The 25,323-nt window shown below is 38.1% G+C and overlaps 1 protein-coding gene across 1 annotated transcript in view; it reads left to right on the top strand.

Moving 5' to 3' along the window:
• The window catches only part of LOC149189815 (uncharacterized), a 143,097-nt gene that overhangs the window by 14,630 nt on the left and 103,144 nt on the right, over nucleotides 1-25,323 (top strand). The window contains exons 3-4 of the mRNA XM_089411943.1: nucleotides 1,169-1,395; nucleotides 1,496-1,828. Coding sequence (XP_089268069.1) covers nucleotides 1,169-1,395; nucleotides 1,496-1,828 — 560 coding nt within the window. The remainder of the gene's footprint in view (nucleotides 1-1,168; nucleotides 1,396-1,495; nucleotides 1,829-25,323) is intronic.

Raw genomic sequence — 25,323 nt, 5'->3', positions numbered from 1 at the left:
GGTCACATGTCACTCCAAGAAGTACCCCACACCCCCTCGGAGCTCCCAGAGCTCAGTGTATCCATCATGCAGGACCCTCATAAGAGGGTCTCTCAACGACTCCAAGTCGTTCTTGGAAAGTCAAGAATTTGACCTTTCCCAGAGGCTTCGTCAGAATGTCGACAACCTGCTCATCTGTACTGATATGTTGGAGCCTTATTGCTCCTCGTTGTACCATATCTCAAATAAAGTGGTACCTGATATTGATATGCTTGGAGCGATCATGAAATACGAGATTCTCTGATAAACTAATCCTTTTATAGTTGTCACACAAGATCACGGTAGTATTCAATGTAAATCTAGACAAGTCACTGAAGAGCTTCCGCAACCAGACAGCCTCATAAGAGGTCATACTCGTAGCAATGTACTTTACCTCAGCGGTGCTCAAAGCCACCGACTTTTGCTTCTTGATCATCCAGGATATCGAGGTAGATCCCAAAGAGAAACAACACCTGGAAGTGCTCTTTCGGTTCACCACACTGCCTGCCCAATCAACATCAGTATATCCATGTAGTCTCACATCTGTGGTAGTGTATCTCAACCCATGAGTGATTCTGCCCCGAAGGTATCTCAACAGATTCTTGGCACCAATCCAATGTGAGTGGTGAGGCTCAACCTTATGTTGACTCAAAGTGTTGAGATTGGAACATGTAATAACATATGTATCACTTATTAAATTGAAATTTGAATACACTCAGTGCTTTGAGGCATGGAGACGTATCTTTTGTAGCTTTATTAATTGGCTTTTTGATTGATATTTATCTTATTTTATCTATGTATGCTGTCTGGTGGTCTAAGCCTAATATATCCGATGTTTGGTCATCTTGTACAGACTGATGTGTTAGAGTAAGTTACAGGAAATGAACTATAGCTAAATGAAGTTCAAGTTAAGTTATTTAAAATATCTAGGCAGTTACATCAAGGGCTGATAGAAACCTACATGATTTAATCAATTTTACTTGATATTAATCTCAAGAGAAGGTATTAATATAATGTTGTGAGAGATGGACAAATTTTGATAAGAAGCTGAATTTATTGACCTGTTTGAAATGGCTCTCAGGCATAGACTTTTATTGACTATATTAATGCAAGATCTCATACATAATTCATTTTTGAATATGATGAGCAGGTGATTCGAAACCATCCAACGGCATTGGAATTGTATGAAAAGCAGCTAATAGAAATGGGGCAGATGTCAAAGGAAGAAATTGATGCTTTGCACAAGAAGGTCAATTCAATTTTGAATGAAGAGTTCATTAACAGCAAAGAGTATGTTCCAAACCGACGAGATTGGCTTGCAGCATATTGGGCTGGTTTTAAGTCACCAGAGCAACTCTCACGTATACGTAATACAGGGTATTAGCTCCTTGCTTCAGTTAGTTTCCTGTCATACCTTCATTCCATAAGGAGATTGTCTTTTATTTGGGGTTTTGATTACTTGTGCTTTGTTTTGTAGGGTCAAACCAGAGATACTGAAAAATGTTGGGAAAGCAATAACCTCGCTACCAGAAACATTCAAGCCTCATAGAGCTGTAAAGAGGATCTATGACCAACGTGCACAAATGATTGAAACAGAGGAAGGTGTTGATTGGGCTGTTGGTGAAGCACTTGCATTTGCAACACTGCTAGTGGAGGGTAACCATGTGAGGCTGAGTGGTCAGGATGTTGAAAGAGGTACTTTCAGTCACCGACATTCAGTTCTTCATGACCAGGAAACGGGAGAAAGATATTGCCCACTGGACCATGTTATCATGAATCAACCTGAGGAGATGTTTACTGTGAGCAACAGGTATGTACTGAGTTGCATCTTGAACTTGAAAGCTTAGTACTAGACTATAGAATCAGCTCCCTCTTCTGCACTTTGAAATGCATTTGCTTGTCTGTACTGTTTATCTTGCCTGATACAAAAGGACGATAAACAGAAGGTTGACTGTATGCCAGAGTAGTTGACCTTTTTTAAATAGAAAGTGAAGTCCCATTCTTATTGAAGCCCTTGGGAAGATGATATTTTATCTCCCTCAATCCCCTTTTAGGTGTCAAGAAATAGACTAAGTCATGTTAATGCTGCTATCTGTTTGAGTCGGGCACAATGTTTGCACTTCATTCAATTTTTTTTTTTTTAATTTTTTCTCTCTGTTCTTTCTATAATTTTTATTTTTATTTTTCTTCTGTTTCCTTTTTTCTTATCTGTTTTAAACTGGAACGAGAATTCACAAAACATAAATTTGGAGAGGAGTTGATTTTTTTAATAGAAAGTGAAGTCCCATTGTTGTTGAAGCCCTTGGGAAGATGATACTTTTATCTCCATCAATCCTCTTTTAGGTGTCAAGAAATAGACCAAGTCATGTTAATGCTGCTATCTGTTTAAGTAGGGAAAAAATGTTTGCACTTCATTCCATGCTATTTTAAAACTGGAATGAAAATTTCTGGAGAATCGGTAACTTTGAATGAAAGATTGGTTGCCACTATTACACCAGTTACAACTATTTCATAAATGCCAAGATTCTTTGATGCACTTCATTCCATGTTATGTCACCATTATCTTTGGGATACTTTATAACTTGGGAATATAATTACTATCATCAGATTTGCTTATTTTGTTACTATCTGCGAACAACTGGTTTTCAACTACTTGTGCACTTCTTCAAGATTTCTTGATTGATCAAGTCCTAACCTGCATTTTATGTCAGGGATTTCTAGTAATTGCTTAGGGAGCTTGCATCATTTTTTGTAGAAAATTTGTGTCCTATAGCCCCATTTGGTTTCAATTTGTTTTGTATATCAATTTTAATGCCCAAACCCCATAGTTCATTGCTGATTTAAACTTGAATGTAAGTTGAAATTAAAACACTAGAAGCAAACACTACTTTTTCACTTTCACTCTCAGCTGATAAATTCACAAATATAAACACAATTTGGACACTGATATTTGGTCAATCAGACCCTGGAAAAACCCAGAAGGTAAAACCAGTAGGAAGAGGACTTTTATTTGCTTTTATCTCAGAGAATTTAGAGCATTACATACAACAGAGGAGTACTTATCTCCCTCCTTGGAATTCAGTGCAGCTCCTTGAATTTTGTGCCACTGCCTGGAAATTCATGCGACAGTCCAGACTTCTGCCTCGAATTTTTGTGCCACTGTTCAGATTTTCCAGACCTTGGAATTCTTGCCACAGTCAGCCTTCTCTGCTCTGAAAATCATGCCACGGAACTGACAATTTTTCCCTCGAAAATTGTGCCTGCCTGACAAATCCCCACCTCAAAATTGCGCTGTCAGACTGACTTCTCATTTTTTGCACCCTCTGCCCAGAATTTTCTCGATTTTTTTGTGCATATCAGACCTGCATTTAATGATCAGACCCCTATTCAAAATCCATGCTGCTAGCCTCGAAAATCGTGCTGGAAAGAATGCTGAGCCTGATTGTTCCTTCTCGGTATGCATGCCACTGTCCAGCCTTGGGATTCAAGCCTGTACTTGCCTTCTCTTTGCTGCAAATTGGTCTCTCCTTCAGCAAATGGCTATCTCGGCCTTCTCCTTACTTCTCCTCTCCTCCTCTCCTCTTCTCCAACAGCTACACACGAAGAATGAGCCTCCATTTGCCTTTTTCCTCCTTTTTAGTCTCCACAATGATGAGAAGGCCTATCCCAAAGATCAAGGGTTGAGATTAGATTTCAGCTTCTCTTGATCAACGGTGGAGATCTAATATCACATTGATCCGCTGTCATGTCTCCCGATTCTCCCCCTTCATTAATGAGCCCCTTTAGTCACTTTAATATCTTCTCGTACCATGTACCATTTTGCCTCATAAAACCTTTTTCAACATTCTTTTCTCCACATTGTGTGTTTATCCTTGCACCATTGACTTCCCGTGTTTCCCAGTAAATGGCATCATACCCTGTATGTAGAGATTTCCCAAAAATTTGAAATGCAAAAGCTTTTGTGGTTTTTTTTGAACTTAAAGAAGCCCATTATCATTTAGACTATCTTAGCCTTCGTAAAACCATTCTCTTATGTCCTCCAAATTCAGTTTTCAAGTTGCCATTATCCAGAAAGTCATAGCCATTGTGAGGTTGTGATGCTACAGGGTTAGACAAACCTATATATTAGTTAGTTAATTAGGCCATTAGGTACTATCCTTAATGAATTGATCAGTACAACAGGGATTACACTGCGTCTTCCATTCTCAAAGCATTTACTCTTTTATTCGGACAAAGGTTATCGATATATGGTAATGACAATCTTTTATGTTCAAATCTGGCAGAAAATGTGCATTGCCTCAAAGCAACACATCCATTACAAAGAATTGTGTCCTTTCATTTTTATTGACATTAGTTAGATATGATGAAATATGCATTCCATAACAAAATTATTCTCAATGATAGTGACTGCTGTTATGGCTTGTTGACTGATGATGTGCTGTTTCAACCAAATTAGTAGCAAATAACCAAAATATTGGAGATAACAAGAGAATATAGATGGATAGAATGTAAATTAACCCATATTCGCTTATTAATCCACAATACTTTACAATGATGCAAATAATAAGAAAGCAGGATTTAAAATGTGGTACTTGTATTAAAATATCAACATAAGATGCTAACATGCTAACTTGGGTAGCACCTGCTTGCCCTATGATACTTAGGTTGTATCTGCATGCAAGAGATTCAGAGCAATTGCCTTGCACCAAAGAGGCAATGAGAGAATAATCAATCTCTGATTTGTAGGAGGGGAGAGTAGTTTATCTATAACCCTAAGGATGCTTTATTTTTACATCCACCTGATTCACTGATCTGCACTCAAGGAATTTGTTCTACATCAGAAAAAGAAAGACTGTAGCACCAATCAAAGCTTTAGATTTGCATAAACAACAGTGCTGAATGGAAAAACTCAGTAAGTGCAAACACCACATATTTAGACTCAAGAGATGACATTAGCCCTGCAAATAGATGGACATTCGTTTGATCTGCTTGCATCATGAAAAGGTTGAAGCCTTAAGAGAGTCTTAGAAGATCTGAGAAGCCTGCGTATCTATGTGCTCAGCATAGATAAGAACCTAAAGTGGCCAGATCTATGGAAGAGTCTATGGGTGTATAATATATATGTGTGATTTATGGTTTATGTATTCGCTCTTTCATGCGAACACAGGCCATCTTGTAATAGATCTTGTTGAAATAAATAGAGTGTTTTCATGTTCCACTTATGAGTACTTGTATTGTGCATCAAACATTTGTTGAGGTAGTATCTGTTTCAGTTATTCTTACTTGAGGTTCGCCAGAGGTTCCCCAAAGGATAGAAGGGACGCCAAGACCGTAAGAAGGCGAGGGAAGCCGTGAATAAAGGTCACCAGTGCGTGAAATATTCGAGTAGGTTCGTGTAAAGAAGGATAAGTGATAAAGACAGAAAAGAGACTTGACAAGGCCAGTCAGCTGTGCTGATGTTGCAAGCTTTAGTGAAGCCCCTGCAAGAAAATTGGTATCAGAGCCAAAAGGTTCTTGAAGGTTAGTACTCAATTTCAACACTCTTTATATATAAATGGATCTAGCTAGAAGATCTATTTCTTTCCGAGAATTAGATGAGAGAGATAAGGGAGAAGAAAATCCCCTTGGGGATATGTTTGCATTTGCTTCTAGTCGTGTGATTAATTCTGCCGAATTAGAGTATGAAGAGTCGCAACCATCTTCCAGATGGCAACTCCCTAGTATAAATGCATCCGAAGTCTATGCTGATCTCTCTATTTTTCATCTAAAAGTTGCCACTAGAATTTCCATAAAAGAATCTATAAGTCAAATTCAAGAAAATTCTAAGTGTGTGCAGTCCATCCCATTCCTGAATCCCAAACAACTCCAAGTAGAAGCAAAGAGGCTAAAAACTCAATATTTAGATCTGGGTTGCATTAGAATCGGAATCCATTCATTGACTCATCAAGGGTTAAATACTTTTGTTCTCGCCACAGTCAGAGACCTCACTCATAATAAATACACCGATTCCCTGATATGAGGTATTGTGGCTCCCCTGTCAAATGGCCCTGTCTATTTCGATTGTTACCCAAATTTCTAAGTTTATGTCTTTGACGAAACAATCAAAAACATTCTCCAGCTGCAGATCCAAACCATTGGATTTGATATGTCTAAAAAGAGACATAACATCGCCATTCAGACATGAGGATGTTTCAAACATACAAATACTCTATATCCTGCAGTCCTCCATGCTCCCAGTAAGGATTCGAAGTCAAGTGTGGTAGTTCTAACTGATTCTAAAAACCAAAAGATAGAACACCAAACAATTAGATGGGAAGACCTTACTTTCCCTGAACATTGGGTCGTTTCAAATCCTAAACCTCTTGCTATGAAGAATATAACCTCTGCAAATATCAAAGAAGACCAATCCTTCACCATCCTCTCTTTTCCCAGAAGATCTACTATTGACCGAAGAAGGATTGATCAAGTATGCAGAAGTTCACCATTGTATAGAGATCCTCTCTACATTGACACTGCTTGTTCAAGTTCGGCTTCAAATTCCTGTAAACATATTTCTCTGTTTGAGTTTACTCAATTAGTAAATTTCTCCTCTTTAGAAGTCATTTGTCTTGAGTGTAAATCATCTGTGAATCTAAGTAGCCCTGCTGAAATGGTTATTCATGCAAATCATCATCTGAGGACAAGAGAAGCTCCGCCTGCTACTATAGTTAATCCATGTCCAAATCCTAAATGTTCTGATATTCCTTTTCCACATGAAACTGATCATGTAATGATGATGCATGAACTCCTTTCATTAGAAAATGAAGACCCTCGACTTACGAAGATGTTTAGCAAAATGAGACCGACAAACATGCCAAGATATGGTCTAGGCTATCTAGAACAAATGAATGATTTAATCCCTGAGTCAAGGTTCAACAATATTCCAGATGATTGCAAGAAGCCGTCAATCCCAGAAATGCATAAGTTTTTCACTCTAATGGATGGTTGTAAAAAGCACAAAATAGATTCTCAATGGATGAAAGAAATGTTAAATTGGGATATCTATACTCATCCGAAGGCAGAAAGTTTTGGCCTTACTTGTACAGTTGAAGAAAAACTTAAGATGTCCCAAGAATGGAAAACCTACATGCAGAAAACAAAGACTTGGACATTTTCTATGTCTGGAAAGACATGAATCAGTCAGAAAACGTTCTAGTGACTGACGCTGCATCTTCCTCCACAGTACAACACTCTTGGTCTGCCCTAGACGGTAGCAAGATTGAAACTCCCTCTACATTTCCACTTTATAAGGGAATCATCCTTGGAGAAGCTCAAAAATCAGCAAAAGCTATCCCTTTACTACTTAAGGATGATAGTTCTTTAGGCATTGATGGTAGAATTCAAAAAGCCAGTGAACAATTAAACTGGACTAACACAACCATCAAAGGATTGGAAATGAGTTCTGCAAAATCCTCTGTTGTAAAAGAATAATTTGATAATCTTCAAGTTTCAATCAACAGTGTAAATAATTGTTTGAATGATGTACAATTTTCCTCTTTAGTTGTAAAGAGTTATGTTAGAGAATCATTGAATAAATTGGAAGAAGTAGAAGATAAAATTGTAGATCAAATGCATTCTACAAAAGGACTCATAACAGACTTAGCTGGGAAATGTGATAAAATACATGTATCTAAGTCTGAGAAGCAAGTTCCTACTTCCTTCCTATATAAAAGGAATATTCAAATCCAAGATCCTATCAAGCCAGTTGACAGATTTCCTCATCCATTCCTGAAAGAAGTCTCACAGTCTTTATGAGAATCTTCTAAAGAAAAGACTGATTTTTTTGACCATGTTTCTATTGCCTCCTTATTCAAGGAACCAGAGAAAGAAGCAGAATCTCAAATCTTACCAATATATGAGCCACTGGAAAGTCAATTCAGCAAATATTCAACCCCTGATCTTAGTGGTAAAGGAAAGGTTCTAGAAACCCATACCTTTTTTCCAGATTCTCATAGAGAATGGAACATTGATAATCTTAGTGTAGGACAAATAAGGCAAATGATTGATATGATGTTTACTGAGTATAAGCTTATGTGCCTAAGAGGGAAAGATGAAATAGAACCCTGCAAAACTATCATCCAGTGTTTTACAGGAACTCTCCTACGGTGGTGGGAAACTGAATCATCCCCAACTTTGCTATCAAAAATGGAAAAAGAATTGCTCAAAGACGAAGTTGGAGATATAATTCACAACATTGATGGAACACCTCAAAATAATATGATTGGGGCACTCACCTCCATGATCCTAGAACATTGGTGTGGCTCAGAGGCAGAAATTGCAGACAAACATGAAATAATTTTGATGAATCTTAAATGCAATAAGATGTCTCAATATGAAGATTTCCACAGAGATTGGATGCAGCGCATCTATGAGGTAAAAGATTCCAAAAATCAGCTTTGGAAACAAGTATACCTTGTAGCTCTTCCTTCTAGATTTGTAAATTATATTCACTTACTGGAAGTATTCTAGTTACCATTTGAATCTTTTACTTGGGGTGAAATATATTCTATCATTACTAAATCATTGGTTGGTTTTTGCACAAGTTCTAAAGTAAATAAATCTTTAGAAAAACTTTCAAGATTGCCTGACAGTAAATCTATCTGCAGCAAATATTGCTTAAATGCTGAAGATCCTCTAGTCACGAGGAGAAAAGCCAAAAGAAAAGCAAAGAAGGCAAAGAAACAGACAACCAAGTTTGACAAAAGGTAAGAGAAAGTCCCAATGGAAGTCGAAAATAGGATATTACAAATATATCCCAAAGACCCATTACTACAAGCCATCTGACATCTATCTCCATAGCTCCAAAGTGGAGAAATGGAATAAATTAACTTGCTGGCTATGTGGCTAGATAGGCCATACTTCAAACAAATGCCCAGTTGGTGAAGAATCTAAAAGAAACAGAGGTAAGAAATTACAGCCTCTAAATGCTCAGAAAAAGGTTGTCAAAACGTAATCTCCAATGCTGTGCATGAAATGCGGGTCTAGAGGTCATAAAACAGATTATTGTCCTAATGTTGTAATCCATGAACAAATACAACAATAGCAACTTGAAGATTCCTCTAAAGACTCTTTCAGTTCCTCTTCCTATGAGTCATCGGTTGAAGAACTTAATGTTCATATTCAACCATGTTTTTGTTAAGAATTAGATGATTGTCAATGTCATTATTCCTCAGATTATGATTATGATTCTGATTCTTATACTGATCTTTCTATTAATGAATCACCTGCAAAACAGCTCAAGGAAAAAGTTTTGATGGCTCAAACAATAGAAGAAGAAGAACTCAAGCTTCTTGCACAAATCTGCGCTATTGAAGAAGGAGACATGACGAATCGACTACTTGAAGCCTTTTTGGATCAACTTCATTCTTCAAAGCCTTCCAAAAATTCTAAGAAGCCGCTCTTTGTTGATGCCTCCTATGAACAAAATACAAAATCATTTCAAAGACATCAACCACAAGACAAAGTTCGTTCACTCACTTTGGGGGAGGTAAGCAGAGAAATCCATTGTCTTAAAGCAGAAATATCTACTTTAAAATCCAAAGTAGAACAACTAGAGAAAGGAAAACAACCTCTAGCACAAAATATTTCTGCACATACAAATGCATATACATTGCATATTGCACCATTTTCCAGTGAATCAAAGGTTGAGATTGGTGAAGGGCAAAGGGATGCCACAACAGGTTTCAGAGAAATGAGAATTCTAATGGTTGAATACCAACAACATCATGTTCTCATAGATATCTGTATCCAAAGTGAAATATTTTCTCTGACTGCACTAATTGACTCAGGTGCAGATGTGAATATTCTCAATACTAAAGTTATCCCAGCAAAGTATTGGGTTGGGTTGCAGCGAATAGAAAAGTTATTGGCCTGGGAAACAAAAATCTCAAGTATGAGGTTCCTAAAGCCTCCATATGTTTTGATCATGATTGCATTAAACTCAAATTTGCAGTAACAGACATTCCTGTTGATTGTATTTTAGGAAATGTCTTCTTAGCAGTTGTAGAACCACATGGTTCTGTCTGGCTAAAAGAAAATAAAGCCGGATACTTCATTACTATCCCTACCTCACATGGAGGACCCAAGAGAATTGAAATGCCATATGTCTCAAGTCCTAAAGTATCTACTATGGTTCAAGCCATGCAAGAATTGGATAAAGCCAAGTCTAAGTTGCTTGAATTCAAAGAGTTGAAATCCTCAATCCAGGTAGAAGAACAATTAAAGAATCCTCTGAATCAAAAGAGAATTTCTGAACTAAGGGAAAGGGTTGAAGCAGAATGCTGTTCCGAAGAACATAACGTCTTCTGGCACAGAAAGCAATATTCTGTTGAACTGCCTTATAAACCAGAATATGAAGGAAGGCCCTGCAAGAGTAAAGCTATTCCCATGAGTAAAGAATACAAAGACCTTTGTGAGAAAGAAATAAAACAATTGTTGGATAAGAAATTGATCAGACTCCAGAGAGTCTGACAATCCTTGGAATTGCTATGGATTCTATGTAAACAAAAGGTCTGAACAAATTAGAGGAATCCTCAGGTTGGTTATAAATTATAAGCCTCTAAATTCTGTCCTCTGAATCAGAAGAGAATTTCTGAACTGAGGAAAAGGGTTGAAGCAGAAAGCTGTTCCGAAGAACATAACGTCTTTTGGCACAGAAAGCAATATTCTGTTGAACTGCCTTAAAAACCAGAATATGAAGGAAGGCCCTGCAAGAGTAAAGCTATTCCCATGAGTAAAGAATACAAATACCTTTGTGAGAAAGAAATAAAACAATTGTTGGATAAGAAATTGATCAGAGAGTCTGACAATCCTTGGAATTGCTATGGATTCTATGTTAACAAAAGGTCTGAACAAATTAGAGGAATCCTTAGGTTGGTTATAAATTATAAGCCTCTAAATTCTGTTCTAGTAGACAATACTTATCCAATACCCCATAAAGGCGACCTCTTAAGTAGAATTGCAGGAGCAAAGGTTTTCTCAAAATTTGATCTCAAGTCAAGGTTCTGGCAAGTAGCCATAGCAGAAAAAGATAAATTCAAGACAGCTTTCAGCGTGCTTGCTGGACACTATGAATGGAATGTCATGCCATTTGGTTTAAAACATGCCCCATCAAAATTTCAGAAAGTCATGGATTCCATCTTCAAACCTTATTTTGATTGGCTGCTAGTATAGATGATATTCTTATTTTCTCAAAGAATATTCATGATCATTTCAAGCATGTACAGATCTTCCTCCAAGTGGTCAAAAGAAATGGGCTGGTTTTGAGCAAAAAGAAGATTGAATTATTTCAAACTTCTATCAAGTTCCTTGGTCATACAATCCAGAATGGCCAGATATCTCTACAAAAGCATGCCCTCGATTTTGTAGACAAATTTCCAGATACAATTACAGACAAAATACAGCTTCAGAGGTTTCTTGGTTGTCTTAATTACGTCAACAGTTTTTATCAGGATTGTGCTAAGGACCGAAATCGGTTAAACCAAAGATTGAAGAAAAATCCTACACCTTGGACTGATGCTCATACAAATGTTGTAAGAAACATCAAAGCCAAGGTAAAATCTCTTCCAATTTTATATGTTGTTGACGATAATGCTTTTAAAATTGTTGAATCAGATGCCAGTGACCTTGGATGGGGAGGTATACTCAAACAAAAGAAAAATGGTGAAGAATAGATAGTTCAATTTGCTTTTGGAACTTGGAGTCCTGCTGAAAGAAATCACTCCACAATTGAAAGGGAAGTAAAAGCTGCATGGAATTCTATTGACAAATTTGAAATCCATTTGGTCAATAAGAATTTCTTATTAAGAACAAATGCTTTTGCCTTAAAGAAAGTCCTAACTAAAGACACCAAGAAGCTTGGTGAAGCAAAATTTGCTACATGGCAAGCATTATTTGCTAATTTTGATTTTCAAGGATTGAGGATTTCAACTCTTTGCTTTCTGTGCCAGAAGGCGTTTGGTTCTGCGGAACAACATTCTGCTTCAACCCTTTCCCTTAGTTCAAAAATTCTCTTTTGATTCAGAGGATTCTTTAATTGTTCTTCTACCTGGATTGAGGATTTAAACTCTTTGAATTCAAGCAACTTAGACTTGGATTTATCCAATTCTTGCATGGCTTGAACCATAGTAGATACTTTAGGACTTGAGACATATGGCATTTCAACTCTCTTGGGTCCTCCATGTGAGGTAGGGATAGTAATGAAGTATCCGGCTTTATTTTCTTTTAGCCAGACAAAACCATGTGGTTCTACAGCTGCTAAGAAGACATTTCCTAAAATACAATCAACAGGAATGTTTGCTACTGCAAATTTGAGTTTAATGTAGTGATGATCAAAACATATGGAGGCTTTAGGAACCTCATACTTGAGAGTTTTGTTTCCCAGGCCAATAATTTTTCTATTCACTGCAACCCAATACTTTGCTGGGATAACTTTAATATCGAGAATATTCACATCTGCACCTGAGTCAATTAGTGCAGTCAGAGAAAATATTTCACTTTGGATACAGATATCTATGAGAACATGATGCTGTTGGTATTCGACTGTTAGAATCCTCGTTTCTCTGAAACCTGTTGTGGCATCCCTTTGCCCTTCACCAATCTCAACCTTTGATTCACTGGAAAATGGTGTAGTATGCAATGTATATGCATTTGTATGTGCAGAAATATTTTGTGCTAGAGGCTGTTTTCCTTTCTCTAGCTGTTCTACTTTGGATTTTAAAGTAGACATTTCTGCTTTAAGACAATGGATTTCTCTGCTTACCTACCCCAAAGTGAGTGAACGAACTTTGTCTTGTCATTGATGCCTTTGAAACGATTTTGTATTTCGATCATAGGAGGCGTCGACAAAGAGCGGCTTACACAAACAACAAGATGGATGTAGTAGACAGTAAACAGAGATTTGGAACAACAGGCTCTATAATATAAAAATGTAAAATGTGGGACTTTATCAATATAAGATGATCACATAATAACTTGGATAACATCTGCTTGCCCAAAGATACATCTGATGCACCTGCCAGCCAGATCGAGAACAATTGTCCTTCACTGAAGGGACAATCAGAGAATATTGCTACTATGACTTTTGGAGAACAGGAGAGTGGCCAATTTATAACCTGAAGATGACACCTAAAAAGCCAAAAGACACGACTTTAAGATTTCTGCCCTTGACCCTTGGGTTAACATAAACAATATCCTAACATTAAGAAATTGTAATTTTCTTGATTTTTAATCAAAGTGTCACATTATTTATATCGTTGGAATTGTTTTGGAAAGAGTTCTACAATGGTAACAATCTTATTTGTTCTTAATTCCTTTTCTATGTTCAATTTCAATTTTCTAATCTTGAAACTTTTAATCATTCTTACACACTGAATTCATTAAATATTAAATGTTAAATTTTATCATTGTTTTTCTTATCCATTATCTCCATATCAGTATCAAAACCCTTTTTAAAAGACTTCAATTTTTAAACCCTACACCAGGTTCTGTTGAATTCATTTTAGAATGATTAAATATACTATATGTATAGATATTTAACTTTTCCAAGTTCCAATTCATCATTTCCTAATAATGAACAACTAAGTTACTGGAAACGTCACTTTGAACTGTCGGAAACACCGTTCTGAGTTTCCGAAACGGAAACAGGTACGATCTGTTGAAGAATGTAACTAGGTTCGATCTTCACAAATATATTTGAGTCATTATGTAATGTACTTGTCAAAAGAATGAAAAAGAACTTTTATTATTATTGTTATAATGACTTATTAAAGCACGATTTTCATGCTTGGGTCATCATTTTATTAGTCAAAGTCCCCATTGAGGACTGCTAGGATGAATATTGAGTTATTAGAGTCATTGTACATTTTATGAGACCCTTCTTGGGCTTTTGAACCATGTGAAAAGGATTATTTTTGAGTCAAAAATGAATTATGTCACCTCCACACCAAGTTGGCCTTAAACTGGGCAATTCAACCTCACCAAAAGCCTATATATTGGAGCAGATCGAATTCATTTGGACATACTCTCTCTCACAAGTTCGATATCCAAGGAAGAGCTAGGAAAAAAGTGCGAAGTTGAGGAAAGAGGCTAAAAGGAGTGTGAAGTTGGTCAAGAAGCAAGGGAAGGACAAAATCAAAGTTTTGGGCTATATCTCTCTCTCTCGTGTGGGCTACGTTAGGAGATCGAAGTCTCTTTGTCAAAGTCGAAGTTGTTGCTGCTGCTAGTTGCTACATGTTGTTGCCAAGTCGAAGTTGCTGGGGTTGTAGTGCTACTGCTGCTAGGTCAAAGGTTTGGATCGAAGAAGGAAGGGTTGATTTGGTGTGGAGGAGGTCTGTGTCTAGGTTGAAGAGTTTCAGGAAAAACTATTGAAGGAAGAGATTTTGACTGGGTTTTCCCCTAGATAGGGGTTTTTCCCTGGAAAAGTTGCCTACACCTTGTGTCTTGTGTTCTTATGATCTTCATACACACATAATTTGGTAATTGCTCGATGAAAGATAATATAATAAAGAAGTGAAAGAAGCCAACATAATTCACAAGTAATTATCAAGAATGAAGAAATCAAACTCTAATATCTTGACATTGATTTCTCAACATGGTATCAGAGCTAAGGTCAAAGAAGTTTGAAGATCACTCTGTTGGCTCAAAAGAAATGGTTACTCCCTTAATGCTAAGTTATATGAGAATGGGTTTCAATATTGTTGGAAGCTAGATCAAGAAGATCTTCTACTACTTATTCAATAAGGTCAAAAGTCAAGGGTTCTTCGCTGCTCCTACAGGTTCTCTCAGTGATGACAATGCATGGATTATTGATAGTGGGACATCAAGGCACATGACAGGTGAAAGTAAACAACTTCACACTCTATCAAAGGAACCATCTTCTCATGCAGTGGAAATGGGAGACAACAAAAGCTATGCTGTTATCTTCTCATGAAGTGGTTGGGAGACAACAAAAGCTATGTTGCTATCTTCTCATGAAGTGGAATTGGGAGACGACAAAAGCTATGCTGTTAGAGGCATGTGATCAACCTCTTTAACGCTGGAGAATGGAGCTAAACTACATCTCAACAATATACTATATGTTCCAGGTTTGAAAAAGAATTTGCTTTCTATTTTTTGCTTAGAAGATAAAAGGGATAGAGTTGCTTTTGTTGATGGAAAGGTTTTGGTTTGGGGAAAATATTCAAGTATCGAAAAAGCTAGGGTTATTGGAGTTCGTGAAGGAAGCATATATAGAGTCATTACACCATCTCCTCAAGCGTTGGTTCACATGGAAACCAATCCCATTGAGCTATGGCATAGGAGGTATGGTCATCTATATTACAAGGTCATTCCTACTCTTAATCAATTGGTTCATGGCATCCCCAATATCAAAGAGATCATGAAGGAATTTGCAAGGGATGCTCTTTGGGTAAACATACAAGAAGACCGTTACACCGTCTCCTCAAGCTTTGGTTCAAATGGAAACCAATCCCATTGGGCTATGGCATAGGAGGTATGGTCATCTACATTACAAGCTCATTCCTACTCTTAATCAATTGGTTCATGGCATCCCCAATATCAAAGAAGATCATGAAGGAATTTGCAAGGGATGCTCTTTGGGTAAACATTCAAGAAAACCATTTTCCAAATAGTGAAAGTGAAACTAGGTCTAAAGAAATATTAGACCTTATTCATTCTGATGTGTGTAGGTCCATGTCTGACAAATCACTTGGAAGTCATCTTTACTATGTAACATTCTAGAAAGACATGGCTCTACCTTCTCAAGAAAAAGGATGAAGTATTTGAGAAGTTCAAGGAGTTTAGATCTGAAGTGGGGAACACACTTTTAAAAGAATTGATTGCATATTGTAAAGAAGCAAGAACTAAGAGGGAGCTCATTGTGCCCTACTATCTCGAACAAAATGGAGTGGCTGAAAGAAAGAATAGGTCAATTGAAGAAGGTATTCGAACAATGCTCCTTGATCAAGACTTACCAAAATTATTATGGGGAGAAGCAACAATGACAACGGTATACATTCAAAATAGAAGTCACCATAGAATTCTTGAAAACATGACACCTGAGGAAGCATTCAAAGGAAAGAATTTGAGTGTGGATCATCTCTGAATCTTTGGAAGTCGTGCCTATATCCATGTTCCAAAAGACGAGAAAGAAGCTAGATTCTACAAACATCAAAGGAATCTTCGTTGGCTATAGTCTCTTCTCAAAAGCATATAGAATCTACGTCAAGGAAGGGAAACATATTGAAGTAAGCAGGGATGCTATATTTGATGAAAATCATGCCTACAAGAGATCCAAGGATATTCCTATTGATTTCGATGAAGAAGATATACCTATATTTGAAGAAGAAGAAGTACACCATGACAATCCTACTACAATGCAAGAAGAAGAAGAAGGACCAAGTGAGCCTATTCAACCTGTGATAATACTGACCACAAGGAAGAGGTGAAATTGGTTAAAAGCTACTCTTGAAGAGGTTGAAGGACATATTCTGGATATGCTGCATATATAACAAAATTAATTGAAACTGAACCATCTACATTTGAAGAAGTTGCTCATCAAGAAATTTGGAAGAAGGCAACGCAGGAAGAATATCAATCCATCATGAAGAATGGGGTTTGGGAAATTTGTTGTCACCTCCAAATGGATCTACAAGATCAAGCATGCTATTGATGGAAGTATAGACAAATACAAAGCAAGATTTGTTGCAAGGGGTTTCTCTCAAAAGGAAGGCATTGATTGTGTAGAAACCTTTGCATCCACTGCAAGGTATACTAGTCTTAGATCCTTGGTTTCATTGGCTGCTACGATGGGATGGAATATCCATCAAATGGATGTAAAGACAACATTTTTCAATGGGACCATTGCTGAAGAAGTATGCATTGAACAACCTGAAGACTTTGAAGTAAATAGCAAAGATACTCATGTTTGTAGACTCAAGAAGGCCATATATGGCTTGAAGCAAGTACCTAGGTCATCATATGCAAGAATGGATGCATACCTTCCAAGGATTGGGTTTGTGAAGAGTACTATCGATCCAAATCTCTACATCAAGGTTGTGGATAATGAGTTAGTCATTATTCTACTATATGTGCATTGTGCATGATCTATTCATAATTAGTGTGGAGCGAAGGATACAAGAATGCAAGAAGATGCTGGCAGCTGAGTTTGAGATGAAGGATCTAGGATTGATGCACTGTTACGTAGGTCTCGAAGTATGGCAGAAACCTTGGGAAATATATTTGGGGCAAGGAAAGTATATCATCAAGTTGTTGCAGAAATTCAGGATGATGGATTGCAAGCCCATGACTACTCCTATGATCACCAATATCAAGAAGTTGAGGGGCTCTGACTCAAGTCTCATAGATCCTACCTCCTATCGCGAGTTGGTGGGTTCTCTGATGTATCTGGTAAATACTAGGCTAGATATGCGTTTTGTTGTAAACATTCTTAGTCAGTTTCAGTTGGAGCCTCGTCATGATCACTGGATAGCTGCCAAGCATATATTGAGATATCTTCGTGGTACTATACGTCACTGACTAAAGTATGATAACAAGGAAGTCAAGCTAATTGGCTTCATGGATTTTGATTGGGGTGGCAGTGAGACCGATGGAAGAAGCACTACAGGGGGATGCTTTAGTTTGAGATTTTCTATGATCTCATGGATGAGTAGAAAGCAAGATCTCGTTGCTTTGAGTAGCGCCAAGGCAAAATATGTGGCTACATGTGAAGTAGGAAAGGAGGCTGTATGGTTGAGGAAGCTTCTAACAGATTTTTTCGAGACGCCTCTAGGTCCTATTGTGATCAACTGTAACAATCAAAGCTGCATCAAGATGTTTAGAGATCCCGTGTTTCATGCTAGTATGAAGCATATCAACAATAAGTTCCATTACATTAGGAACTTGGTGCAAGATGGGATCGTGAAGATGGAGTATATCCTAATAGACGATCAGGTAACTGACATACTAACAAAGTCTCTTCTTAATACGAAATTTGAATATCTTAGAAACATGCTTGGTTTAGTAGATATTGCTGATTTTATTGATGATAAAAGTTTGGAGGAGATTTGTTGAGGCTTTATGAGTGAAGCATTGCCTGCCGACACTATGTGTTGATGTCTAGATCCCGAAGTAGGGAGGGTGGCATTGGTCTTGGAGCTCTGACCTCGGATACACGCTTATATTTCGGGATTGGTGGTTGGCGAGTAACCCTGATGGTACCTAGAGAGGCTAAAAGCTCTAGTCCATCTTCGTCCCACTCGGATAGATTGCCCTAATCAGGAATTTACTTTGTGGCATTACAGTGCCTAAACTGTTGAGAGACTTTGGATAGATTGCCCTGGTCAGGAATCTAGTCCATGGCATTGTGATGCCTAAACCAGTGTTGCAGGAAACGCCCCCCTGGATCAAAAGGCCGTGTTGACCTCTACTGGTCAACTACCCATGCAGTGCACCCCGTTTTTCTTGACAGAAAGAAGCAGCACCTGATCAGCATGTCCGTGCCATCCTGCCATCATCAGCAGCTTGATCTTTTTGATTGTAAACCCAGTCTGCATGTATTAATTGTAAATAATCTTAGCAGACATGAGTCATGTATGTAATTTGCCTAGGTGGACCTAACTTTCTGATGATAATCTACGTCCCGGAAGGTTTTTCGTCTCACCGATCCACGGATCGGCAGAGTTTTCCTTCAAACCTGACCCCAAAGCCGGGATTGATTTTGTCATTAGAACTTTAGGAGAATCCTAGTGTGTTGATCTGCTAGATTATCGTTGTGTCGCAGAGCTGGGTGTTTTGTGAGGGTCTGTATTAAATGGGTTTGTCCCTTAAGATGTAATTTTGTAAAAGTCATGATGTAATGTGTCCTGAGGGTCGAGAAATGTTTTAAATCCCCTCATGAGTCCTAAGTCCTAGGTCCTAGGTGATGTTTCCGAAAGCTTAGTTCAGTGATCCATTTTAAATGAATTAAAAAATTAAAAAATGAATAAAAATAATAAAATAATAAAAAATAATAAAAAATTAAAAATGAAGCAAAAACCCTAACTAATAAAATAATAATATTTTAAGTTAATAAATCGACGGATGAGATCAAGAGATGTCTTGATCCTCATCAACGGTCGAGATCATTTCTACATGGATCACTTGAACTAGCCGTTAGGATCATTTCCTTTATATAGGGTTTTAGTGGGTCATTTCAAGGCATTCGATCTGTGAGTCAGATACTGAAGAAGCTCTCTTGTAAATCTGTTTCTGGTTAATAAAGGAAGACTTTGGGGTCCATATCTTGCTGGTGTTACTCTCTTGGAATGCTGTGAGATCATTTCATTTTCTGCATATGTTATTTTCAGCCATTAATAATAGCTTTTCGTAGAGTATTGTGAGCACAGGTATCTTGTTCACTTGCTGGGGTTTGGGTGTTGTTAGGGTTTCTGAAGTAATGGCAGGTATCTCCATTACTGTTTGAGATCTAGCAGCATTTTTGCCCTCTTTGTTGACGGTTGTTTTGAGCTGTGCAGAAAACATTTTCTGAAGGAAATTTGTGGGCGTTCGGGAAGTTCTCGGCTGAACCAGCCAACTCCCGCAAGCATTTTTTTTGCTGAGCCCAGTTGGACTTGATCCTGGGTGTATCATTCGGTTTATTTTTCTAAGTTTGCATGAGAGATTTTCTGAAGTTCTTCACAGTGACGATCTGAAATTTCTGTTTCTTTAAAATGTTTTCTGTGCTTATTGCTGAATCTGGCTGTTAAGGGGCCAAATCTGTAAATTAATTAGCTGATCTAGGGTTTTAATTTTTGCTTTATGCAGTTTTTTATTAGGGTTTAAGGTTTTTTTTTTTTTTGGTTTCATTTTAGCACATTCATCTTTTCGAAGTTTTTTTTTTAATCGCTGGATATCGTTTTGGTCATGTGATTTAGCTGATGATAGATGGTTGCTGTCCATGGTCCATGTTCCTATATCATTTAACAAGTAATCGTTTCTACATCAATCTCTTAAGGCACTGGTCTGCTCAATTAATCAAATCCATCGCGTCCTTTTTATAGCGTATCTCGTGTCTCCCAACCAACTGGTCGACAGTTGGTCTCATCATCTCACAGGGACTACCCCCCTTAGCCGCGGGAGACAGGCTTAAACGGAGGGATCGAGGATCAGAGTGACAGCCCCCGGTCTGAGCGTTGTCGTGTCAATCCGCGCGACAACAGGCCGAAACGCGATTTGTACAGATCCGTGGGCGATCCACCCTCCGAAACGCGTTTCAGAAATTCAGAAACGCGATCCGTGGGCGATTCGCCCTCCGAAACACGTTTCAAAAATTTAGAAATGCGGATCGGGCTGAAAAATATGGTTCCTGCCATTTCTGAATTGTACGGCCCGATCTGCGTTTTGGAATTTCTGAAACCTGTTTCGTACGACGGATCAGCTGTATGATTCACGACGGTCAGGTCGCATCTGTATGGATCGCGATTGCTTTGCCAGACAAACGGTCGTTTCCACTGCGTGGGCCACAAAGTGGCGTTTTTTAATTTTTTTTGTTTTTCTTTGTTGGGGGTGGGTCCAACTTGGGTTAGGGTGAGGAGTGAAGGGATTAAAAGACCCTTTCATCTCTCATTTGCTCACTTTTATTTTATGAGAGCTTGGAGAAGAGAGGAGAGGAGAAGAGAGGAGAAGGGAGAAGAAAGAGAGGAGAGTTTGGAGGAGTGAAGGAGGAGGAGCTAGGAGAAGGGGGAGGAGTAAAGAAGGGCTTCCATTTACAAGAGATAAAGAGGTAAGTGCAAACCCAAACTCCCTCATTTTTTTGTCATTGTTTTTTGTATTTTTCTCCTCTCTCTCCTACTCTTTCCCATTCTTTCTACTTGCTCATTTAATTGCAGGTTGTCCACCACCTATATCCATATTCCAAGATGGTGTTCTTTTGGCTTCTATGTATCATTCCACTTTTGGTTTTAATGATGGCAAGGGGGAGTGGGAATAGAAGGGAAGAAGAACAAGAGGATAGTGGTCCCCATATGTATGATGAGGAGGAAGGGTTTGAAGAGGAAGGGTATGAATTTGAAGGGAACACTTAAACACTAGAGGGGAAAGCTGCATTAACACCCTTGTGGAACTATGTGCATTAACACCCTTGTGGAACTATGTGACCAAACTTGAAGGGGGAAAGGGTGGTGGAAGCTACAAATTTTTGTGTCCTCATGGTTGTCATGGAGGAAAACCATTTAGTGGTTCATATACTTGTGTGAGGAGGCTTCTTTGTGGGGTGATGGACAATGATGATAAAAAAGGTGTTGTGTTGATACAAATTTGCCCAAACATCTCAGTTGAACAAAGAAGAAAATACATCCAAATAGAGGAGGTTGCACAACAAAAAAACAAGAAACAAAAAACTCAGTTTGAATCAAGTGCAACCTCTAGATTCGGTAGCTCATCTCCTCATCATACTTCTGCAAGCTCTGGAGGTAAAAGAACAATAGGGGATTTCTTGATTGTTGCTGGGAAGGATGATGTGGATGGAAAGATAGTCCGATTTCTTTGTGCTTGCGGTGTACCATTCAATGTGTTTCGCTCTCCCTATTGGCATGAAATGGTAAAGGCCATCAATGAAGCCCTAAAAGGATAAAAGTCCCCCAACTATGCGGAAGCTAGAACATTGTTATTAGAAAGAGAAAAAGCAAAGGTTCACAGAGCTTTGACACGTTTTACAAATGGGTGGGTAGATTGTGGGGTATCCATTGTATCAGATGGGTGGACAAATATTAGAAACCAACATTTTGATAAATGTTCTTGGTGTTTTTGCTAGTGGAGCAGTGTTTATTACATGTCATGACTCATCCTCCATCAGTGTATCTTCCCAAAACATTGCAGATATCCTATTGCAATCAATCAGAGATGATGGTCCGAATAATGTGGCACAACAAATTGTAAGGCAGTAGGAAAAGTTATTGAGTGTACTCATCCACACATCTTTTTGTTTGGGTCCCTGGTTCACACATTGAACCTTTTGATGCATGATATTGTGAAGCATACAGGTTGTGGGTGGATTAATGAGCTTTACAGGAGAGGGAAGCAACTCATCAAATTTATCACAAGGCATACAAGGGTAAACTACTTCTATGGCACTTACTTCAAGTTGTAGTTGCTTGCTTAAACTTGCAAAAACAAGATTTGCAAGTTATTACCTCACCTTTAGGTGGCTAGTGAAGGTGAGACAAGCTTTAACTAATCTGGTGACCACTGAATCATGGGAGGAAATTAACACTGATAGAGATGGTGCTAATGTAGCCAAGGACACTCTTCTTGACATGTACTTTTGGTCACAGGTTAAATATGTTTTGCAATTCACCAAACCAATTTATTACATGATCAAGTTTGGAGATTCAGGTCGACCAATTATTGGGGAGGTGTATGAGCAAATGGATAGCATGTTGGGGCAGATTAAAGACATTGTTGAGCCTAGAGATATCACCTTGTACAATTATATTCGTGTAGAGGTGGAAAACCGATGGGAAATGCTAAATGTTCCATTGCATGCATTAGCATATGTTTTGACACCTAAATACTATCATCCATCATGGCTTTCAACACCAACACTTGGGGGGGGGGGGGGAGAAGTAGGAGAAAACCACACCTAGATCAAGAGGTTCGCAAAAAGTATATGATTGCATTGAGTAAATTAGTCCTTGATGAGGAGGAGGCTGCCATGGTATGGAGATAGTTGAGCAACTATACGCTTAGCACTGGTCCATTTGGGAGCATGCATGCAATTAGAGATCGAGAGACTTTTTCTTCTCTTGAGTGGTGGAACATGCATGGAGGTGCTACTCCACTTCTATAGACTTTGGCATTGTAGTTGCAATCACAGTTGGTAAACACTTCTTCTGTAGAGAGCTGTTCGAGCTCTTATTCTTTCATCCACAGTGTTAAAAGGAACAGGTTGAGTTTAGATCATGCAAAGAGCTTGGTTTATGTTCATTACAACTTGCGATTGTTGTCCCATTACTATTATGATGCAAAGGCTAATAAAGACCTTAAGGTTTGGGACAGGAATCTAGAGGAGCCCAATTTGGAGGATGGAGTGTTGCGATTAGAGCAATTAGAGGATGCTCTTATCCAGGTGTGTCCATTGTGGTATGAATTTTTCTTATAAAGCATTTCTCTAATTCTTGTTTTTAATTTTTTTTTTTAACTAATGGTTTTTTTTGGTATGAATTTTTTGAGCGATTCCAGGATGATGATGATCGAGTTGAGATGCCACCCCCATCTGGTCCCTTGGTTCCCAGGTTCCATGGTTCAACAACAACAACAGGGGTTTTGTCTTCATTAGTTTCAATACCACTTCCACAACTTCCACAGGCACCTTCTTCATTGCCACCATGTGGAGGCTCACTGCCACGTTCTCTTCGTGGTGGAAGGAGGAGAGATCAGTAGATATATTCATAATTTACTACTTTTGTCATAGTTAATCATTAGACTTGCAGGCTTGTTGTGAATTTGAACCTTTTTGTCTTGGCGATGACCAAGTGGCCTATTCTTTAAACATTATTATTTGAATTTTGGACATGACAAAGGTTGACAATTGCTCACTTGCTAGATAATATGCTTTATGTTTTATGTTTTATAATATGCTTAAATGTTTTATGTTTTATAATATGCTTAAGAATTTGATGTATGTTTGTAATTGCTAGAATATAGATGGTTGATGCTCGAATAATTAATCATTGATGTACAATGAAACCATGGATGCCATATCTATCTTGATTTATGTAAAAATATGCATGCTTTCATGTCTTCTACAACTAATTTGGTATTTGGGATGTTTGTTTTGAATATAAATGCAAATACATATATAGTAGACGCTTCCGAGACGCTTCACTTCTTAGATTTTTGGAAAATGACGCTTCCGCGTCCCCTCTTCCAAAAAGTCCTTGTTTCGTCCCCGCTTTGTGCAACATTGGCCTAAACTCTTCATGGTTCATATAGTTTGAGATCTTCCTTGTACTTGTTATGAATACCTCCCTAGTTAAAAGGGAGTGTTGAAGAATGTAACTAGGTTTGGTCTTCATAAATATATTTGAGTCATTATGTAATGTACTTGTCAAAAGAATGAAAAAGAAGAAAATATTATTGTTACAGTGACTTATTAAAGCATGGGTTTCATGCTTGGGTCATCATTTTATTAGTAAAATTCCCCATTGAGGACTACTAGGATTGATATTGAGTCATTAGAGTCATTGTACATTTTATGAGACCCTCCCTGGGCTTTTGAACCATGTAAAAAGAATTATTTTTGAGTAAAAAATGAATTATGTCACCTCCACATCAAGTTGGCCACAAAGTAGGCAATTTGACCTCTCCAAAAGCCTATATATTGGAGCAGATTGAATTCATTTGGACATACTCTCTCTCACAAGCTCGATATCCAAGAAAGGGCGGGGAGAAAGTGCGAAGTTGAAGGAGGAGCCTAAAAGGAGTGTGAAGTTGGTCAAGAAGCAAGGGAAGGATAGAATCAAAGTTTTGGGCTCTCTCTCTCTCTCTCTCTCTCTCTCTCTCTCTCTCTCGTGTGGGCTACTTTACGAGATCAAAGTCTCTTTGTCAAAGTCGAATTTGTTGCTGCTGCCAGTTACTGCCCGTTGCTGCCAAGTCAAAGTTGTTGGGGTCGAAGTGCTGCTGCTGCTAGGTCGAAGAAGGAAGGGTTGACTTGGTGTGGAGGAGGTCTATGTCTAGGTTGAAGAGTCTCAGGAAAAACTATTGAAGGAAGAGATTTTCACTGGGTTTTCCCCTAGACAGGGGTTTTGCCTTGGCAGAGTGCCTACATCTTGTGTCTGTGTTCTTGTGATCTTCATACACACATAATTTGGTAATTGCTTGATTAAAGATAATATAATAAAGAAGTGAAAGAAGCCAACATAATTCACAAGTAATCATCAAGAAAGAAGAAATCAAACCCTAATCTACTTACATTGATTTGTCAACATGATTCGCCTTGGATCCATCTTCAAAATGTTTTTGGGCCGTTTCAAAAAATTGGAAACGCTGTGTCCAAAAATGAAAACATTTCAGCAATTTTTTTTGATTTGTTTCCAGATCCAAAAATATAGTGGAGTGCCTGATTGTACCCTGCATCTCTCCACACTTTTAAGGTGAACAATGGAGATGTAAAACTCCATCAAGACCTTGCTACATTCCACATTCCATAGTCCACTTTAAGTTCCATAGTCATTGCATTGCCGAACTTTAATAATAAAAGTCGAAATTCAGCACATTTAATAAGTAGCTGCA

The sequence above is a fragment of the Pinus tabuliformis genome, chromosome 3_1 (genome assembly GCF_031772625.1).
Source record: "Pinus tabuliformis cultivar Carrire ecotype Pingquan chromosome 3_1, CPIR1, whole genome shotgun sequence".
NCBI lineage: Eukaryota > Viridiplantae > Streptophyta > Pinopsida > Pinales > Pinaceae > Pinus > Pinus tabuliformis.
The sequence above is the reverse complement of the archived record's forward strand: the minus strand, read 5'-3'. Positions and strand labels throughout refer to the sequence as shown.